Source organism: Coffea arabica, chromosome 7e (assembly GCF_036785885.1).
Source record: "Coffea arabica cultivar ET-39 chromosome 7e, Coffea Arabica ET-39 HiFi, whole genome shotgun sequence".
Taxonomy (NCBI): Eukaryota; Viridiplantae; Streptophyta; class Magnoliopsida; order Gentianales; family Rubiaceae; genus Coffea; species Coffea arabica.
Genome location: NC_092323.1, coordinates 19,567,353 through 19,574,418, shown reverse-complemented (window position 1 = coordinate 19,574,418; position 7,066 = coordinate 19,567,353). Strand labels below are relative to the sequence as shown.

General features: G+C 36.9%; 1 protein-coding gene and 1 long non-coding RNA gene across 2 annotated transcripts; one reads left to right on the top strand and one right to left on the bottom strand.

Moving 5' to 3' along the window:
* The first annotated feature begins 605 nt into the window (after positions 1-605).
* Positions 606-1,508, top strand: LOC140011427 (uncharacterized). Its single transcript, XR_011818584.1, has 2 exons — positions 606-977; positions 1,069-1,508. It is a non-coding gene; the product is annotated as an uncharacterized lncRNA (long non-coding RNA).
* A 120-nt stretch (positions 1,509-1,628) lies between these two features.
* Positions 1,629-6,171, bottom strand: LOC140010962 (uncharacterized). Its single transcript, XM_072058687.1, has 4 exons — positions 5,880-6,171; positions 2,641-5,288; positions 2,462-2,533; positions 1,629-2,083 (listed from the first exon to the last, which is right to left on the bottom strand). The coding sequence occupies exons 1-2, from the start codon at positions 5,926-5,928 to the stop codon at positions 2,950-2,952; spliced, it is 2,388 nt and encodes a 795-aa protein (XP_071914788.1). The 5' UTR covers positions 5,929-6,171; the 3' UTR covers positions 1,629-2,083; positions 2,462-2,533; positions 2,641-2,949.
* Between the last annotated feature and the right edge of the window lie 895 nt (positions 6,172-7,066).

The window sequence follows — 7,066 nt, the reverse complement described above, 5'->3', positions numbered from 1 at the left end:
TGTTAGGGTACTGTTTTATCGAATTTGAATTGGAAATTTGTTATTACCAAATTGATAATTTCATTACATATTTCACACCATATTTGAATCCAATGAATTTGGTTCATACCAATTTTGCACCAAATCCCAAATAACCAATTCCAGTTTGCCAAATTCTTTTTAAAATCGATCGATAAATCAATTTGCACAGATTATGCTCACTCCTAATTAAATTACCACTACTAAGTGAAGGGACTCTCGGGGAAAGGCCCAAACGAGGGGAGGGAACCCTAAAATCGAAGAGCTGAAAAGGAAGCTAAGGCCAGCAACAGGCCACCCGTACTCCTTCGTGACCCTTACTCAAGAATGGAAAAATACCGGTTTTCGTCCCCAAACTTTGGACACAAGACACATTTCGTCCCTCATCTTTCGGGCATGACACATCTGGTGTCTGAATTAAGAATTTTAGACCAAATGTTATCCTCAAACGGCAATTTATCCACCATTTAACGAAACCGGTCACGTGAGATTCACGTACCGTTAAAGCTTCTGTCCGAAAGAACCCAGGTGGAAAAGGACGTTGTCTCCACTTTCCTTGTCCAAAACCGAATCTGAGCTCACTCTCTCTCTACAAGTTCACTTTCCCCTTTCCCTTGCCTTTCACTTTCCCTTTTCCTTTCACTTCAACGACTTCCTCTGCAAATTTCCAAGCCTAAGCTCAAGCTCCATCTGAAAATTCTGCCGAGAGCAAATCCCCTCTTCCAAATCAAATTCTGCCAAGAAATAAAGTAGAAACTTGCATAGAAACTTGCATAAAGCAACACCCAGCATTGTGGCTGTATTTCCCTAAAATGAGATCTAGAAATCTTGAGTCGTCATCGTCATCGTCATTAAACAGCAACGCCCGGCTGTGTGGTTGTGGATTGCGGCCAAAAATGGCAACATATTGGCGGGATGATAATCCAGGGAGATGATTTTATGGTTGCTCAAGATGGCCAGTAAGAAATTTTTTAGTTTTGTTACTATTTCAACTCAAATTGAATTGTGACTGTGCTTTGCTGATGTTTATAAATGGGATTACATTTGTAGAGACCTGACAGGTGTAAATATTTTGAATGGCATGATGAACCAATTTGTACAAGAGGAAGGAATATTATACCGGGTTTGCTGAGAAGGGTGAATCGGATGGAAGAAACAATTGCAAAAAGCCGTAGAAGGGAAAAAATTTTGATTGTGGTCATCATACTGTTGGCTATGCTGCTGATTATATCTGTCACTGTAAAAAGGACTGGACATGCAATGGAGCGAAAATTAGTGCTAAGCTTGGAGTGAGCTATTCCATTGAAGCTGTTAAATCTAGTTCATTTCAGTGTTTGTACAATTTGGATTGGATTAGCAGCAGCAGTAGTAGTATTGACTGGTTGTTGCAAATGGTGGCATGTTTTAACTTAACTTACCGAGTGAGAATATAGGATTAGGTCTTGATCCTTTGTATCTTTCTTGTTTATGTGGAATGTTGAGCTTCTATATACCTCTTTTGTTTATGTAGCATTAGTTTGGTAATTTGGTTGTTCTTTTTCTTGTTTCGACTACAAATAATCTGTCAATAAGATTGGTTTGAAGATAAAGAAATGTACCAATCACTTGAATATGGACAAGACAAATTTTTTCACCTCCATTAATAAAGTACCAAAACCATGTGTTCACATCGTAGCACTAATTCTGAGGACAACAAACAAAAAAGTGACCACACCAAAATATGATGTCTGCTTCAAAAAAGGACCATTCCTATTGTCAACCTCAGTCCATAATCTACATCAAAACAAAAAAAAACCATCTAAGGCTCTACTATCAATATTTATAGTACTTTGTTTTTCCTTTTCATTCTTGAAGAACCAACAACTCTTTTGGTAGCAGCAGCAGTAGCAACTTCCCTGTGGACAGATTTGGTCTTGACAGGCATATGTACATGCTCTTTCTCTTTTGTTCCATGTACTGGTTGACTGTATTTAACTTGAGCTCTTTTTAGACCGAAAACTTCATACAAATCATGAGAAGTTGGGGCTGAACTTGTAACAGCAACATCTTCTAAATGGTTAGTCTCCTGAGAGGTTAAATGTATTAAAGAACATGTATTAAATTTCTTTCAATCAGGATAAATGACATAAAGACCTTCTTGACATATGGAAAACAACTAGATATAAATAAATTACAAAGAAAAAATCTGTATTGCACCACCAGAAATGGTATGTGGATAACAAATAAGTGACTAGATCATATAGAAAGGACTTAAGACTCTAAAAGGAAACCCCTCAATGAAGGCAGATGCAATGAACAGAAATTACTCCAATATATAATGAACGGTTGGCCATGTGTGGACAAAAACAAATTCCCTTTTTACTTTTCATTAGATAGTGCCTGCCTCAACATCAACTTTGCTATGATAAACTTTGCTGCTGTGGTGAGCATGTACAGTACTCACAGTTGAAGTTGCAAGTTTTGTTACATCATGCATTGATCCATCTTGAACTCTACTTTCTGCATGTGAACTTTTCTGCAAAGAAAGAAAAACAACTCAAAGTAATTTAATTTTTATAGACTATTGAATAGAAGGAGATAAAATGAAACTTTAACATCAAAACAATTGTATACAAGACTTACTGCTAGCTTGGTAGACTTATTATTTGGATTCTTGTCGAATATTTGGGGAGTACATGTAACCAGAATCTCAGTGCAATTAACTTCATCCTAGTCTCCACTGTCAACTTCATCAGATCTTGTATTGTAGGCAGCTTCTTTGCTCTTTATACCAGATCTTGAGGCATTGTTTTCATCCTTTTTAAGCTTACAAGATCTCACGTTGTGGCCTTGTTGCAGACAGTATTTGCACCTTATTACCTGCCCCACTCTACTCATTTTCTTGGCCTTTTTTTCCTTTGCTTGTTGTTCCTCATCAGCAGTCCTTCTCCTTTATTTTTTTGGTCTTCCAGCTATTTTACCATATAAAGGGGGTTTTGGACCATCAACATCAGTCTTCTCCCAATTTCCTTCCCCATTCATTGGACAAATAGCTCCTTCATAGCTCTTTAGGTATGTTTCAACTGTATACCAGCTGGATACATATAACATGGGATCCTTTTGAGCTAACCAAAGTGCAGCAATTGCATGGGGACAAGGAATTCCTGTCAGCTCCCATCTCCTACATGAACAAGTTTGCTCTTTAATGTTCATAGCATAATGATCACCATATGGACAGGAAACTTCATACAAATCATCGTTTGACTTGAAAGGAAAACATTGTGTTGCCTTATCCATTCTCTTTTGTACTCTCTCAATGATTCTAGGACAATACATATACTCTTTCCATTTTTGTCTTGCCATGTCTCTATTCTGCTGCATTCGTTGCATCATATACAACCTTAATAATTCCATCATTTCAATGATTGGCTTCTCTCTAGCATCCAAAATCTTGCCATTGAAACATTCACAAATATTATTCAATAGCATATCACATTTCGAATGGGTGCTAAAGTAAGCTCTACTCCATTGAGATGGTGGTTTATCATCAAACCACTTGGCAGCATCCAAGTCAATTGCTGCCATTTCTTCCATTTTCCTAACAAATTCTGCTGGTGTAGTTGCCTTTGCAGCAGCCCACAATGCTCTCCTTAAAGCTTCCCCTTTGAACCCAGCAGTAGAAAAGTTGCTGTGTAAGTGCTTTACACAAAACCTATGAGCTGCATTTGGAAAAACATGAATACAAGCCTGAACTAGTCCCTTTTGCTTGTCACTCATGATTGTCCATTCATAATCTCTTTCAATTTTCAAATCTTCTTTGAGTAACTTGAAGAACCATGTCCAGGATTCCTTGTTTTCACCCTCAACTATAGCATATGCAATAGGAAAAATGCCATTATTACCATCTAGTCCAACAGCAATCAATAGAACACCCCCTGCTATTCCTTTCAAAAATGTGCCATCTACCCCAATCAACGTCCTACACCCAACCAAAAATCCTTGTTTCACTCCATGAAAACACATGTAAAGTCTTTGGAATCTTTGTTGCCCTTTTGAAGTGCCATCCACAGTCTTTACTATGATAGAACTACCAGGATTAGATTTCTGAATTTCATGCATGTACGGTCCTAACTTGCTGTATTGGTCACTTTCACTACCATGAATAATGTCCAAAGCCTTTTGTCTAGCCCTATATGTTTGTTTTTTTGTGAAGGAGCATTTGTTTTCCTTCATCACTGTTTTTCTAAAATGCTCCACATCTACCTTAGGATTGGATCTAAACTCCTCACAATACTTTCTACCAACCCAACCAGAATTTACAAGTGGATTTTGATATGTAAAGCCACATTTGTGAGTGTCCTCAAATGTCCTAATTTGCACACTTCCTTCTCTATCAAATTTTCTAGCATAAATATGCCAATTGCAGCCTTCACTTCTACATTTTGCCCTCAATCTAACCAAATCCTGCTTCACAAATTTACAAGGTCTCCCCTGTCTTACACTGTAGTTTGTAATAGCTAACTTGCACTCTTTGATGGTACTAAAAAATATCTTTAATTTCAATTTTGGATTATCCATGTCCTTGGGATTGAACACAACACACCTATTACTACCATTTTCATCATCAGACCCATGCAAACTCTCAAAATCTGATTCAGAGTCAGGGGCTACATCATTATCCTCAGACTGAACCAAATTAGCTTCAACCTGTCCTTGTTTTGCCAAATTAGTTTTCAATTCCTTATAGTGTGAGACACCAAACCATTCAGCATTTGTATCTATGTTATCGTTGAAATCAGCATCATCTTCTTCACTTTGATTATAATCAGAATCTACTGCTGAGAAGAAAGACTCATTGGCTGAATCAGAATCACTGTTATCATTTCCTCTCTCTTCATGATCATGTTTACCATCTTTACCACTAGCAGGACCTTCTTCATTCTTATCAACCTTATAAGCATCATTGCCAAGTTGTTGAACCAAAATTTCATGAAATGAGATTTCAAGGTACAAGATAACTTCCCTAATTGAACCAGCAGTCTTTACAATATATCCATGCAATTCTCTACTATTGTCTATCCTTTTAAAGCTATTATTCTCCCAACCATAGTACACTTTGTGACCAAACACACCAGCATCCTCAGTCAATCTATCCATTTCAAAAATACTCAAGCCTATACTCTCAACATAATCCAGGACACATACATCTCCACCCTTATAATGCGGTTGGGGAGTGTAAAATATCAACCCTCCACAACGACATTTTAGTGTAATCAGTGAGCTACCTTTTTCTGATAGTTAAAAAAAAGAATATATCAAATACTGAATAAGCAACCAAACCATTACTTTTATATTTTAACAATATTGGATAAACTTATTATTATAAGCTTAACAATAATTTGAGGACAGCAAAGTGCAATAATTTGGGGACCACAGATTTATAATTCAAACACATATGTTCTAACCATTACAAAAATTAGTCTTTTCAAACAATGTCGACTAAACAATAATAAGATTTACACCTGTAAAATAGACATCAAGGACCCTATGTATCATATTAAAAAAAAAAGTTCAAACTTTGTAGTTGGACCTAGCATTAACAATAATATATCACAATGAACCAGCTATGTAGCTACTGGGCAAAGGATAACCGTACTCGAGTATCACTTCATTTGGAATAAACAATGGATCCATGAGATTTGTTTTTACTTTCGGCAGCCTAATTCAAACAATGCTGCTAGTATTTTCAGCTAAAAAAAACAATAATAATATATCACAAACACCCATGTGAAGGACCACATCTACATGGCTTGCCACTAAAAGGTCAACATTTTCATTATTAATACTTTAATCAACAAATTATTAAACCCTGGACAACTTACCATAATTTGGTGGGGCACAATCGTTCAACTCCTTCTTTCGCACCGACATATTTTTTCGCTCTGCTACTTAGTGGATGCCAGCAGGTCAGCTTCTTCTTCTTCGATCTTCAATAATTTTTTGGAATGCGCTTTTGAAAGTGTAAAAATTGAAAGGCAAAGGAAAGGGGAAAAGGGTTTTTACACAAATATAAGCGAGCTTGTAGAGAGAGAGAGTTCAGATTTGGAAAGGACAAGGTAAAGTGGAGACAACGTCCTTTTCCACCTGGGTTCTTTTGGACAGGAGCTTTAACGGTACGTGAATCTCACGTGACCGGTTTCGTTAAATGGTGGATAAATTGCCGTTTGAGGATAACATTTGGTCTAAAATTCTTAATTCAGACACCAGATGTGTCATGCCCGAAAGATGAGGGACGAAATGTGTCTTGTGTCCAAAGTTTGGGGACGAAAACCGGTATTTTTCCCTCAAGAATCACTCCAAGAAAACCCTTATTCTAGTTGTCATTGGCTTCCTCTTTATGTATGCCGGCGAACACTAATGTTTATTGCTAAACAATACCCCTCTATTAGATCATTTAGGAGCCCTACCTAGGACTCCTTCACTAAAGGGACAAAAATTTGCCAGTAAGGCAAAAGTTTATGGACTCAAATTTGCCAATAGGGTAAAAATTTGCGTTGTAAGAGTCTAGAAACATGCTATGTAATTCTGGCATAACTATCTTATATGGGTCCAAGTGATTAGAAGTTAAATATAATATTTTTGTTACAAAGATGTACACTGAGTTACAATTTATTGAATGGCTCTTTTACCATTCAGAAATGGCTAAACTAGTAACCTTTCTTACCCCTTTCTCCGTAAAAGTCTAGGGACAAGCAGTCACATGACACCCAAAAATTGGCTGTCAATCATGAGACTGCCTCCAATAGTCGACACGTGCTTGACAACCACTTTCCTCCTTGCTCGTATTCATGCAATTTTTTTCCTCACTCTCGTTTTTCCATTTTGTCGACTAATTCTACCAGAATATTTTCTTTGTGTTGTTATGGATGTTAGTACAACTCAATAGCATAAATTTTTGTATGATACCGAAACCCAAATTTGTATCAAAAAGTTGCAAAATAGTCACATCACTCTTTTCTCTCCAAACTCAATATTTGCCCCTTCTTTTTATGGTTTATGATCTCATACA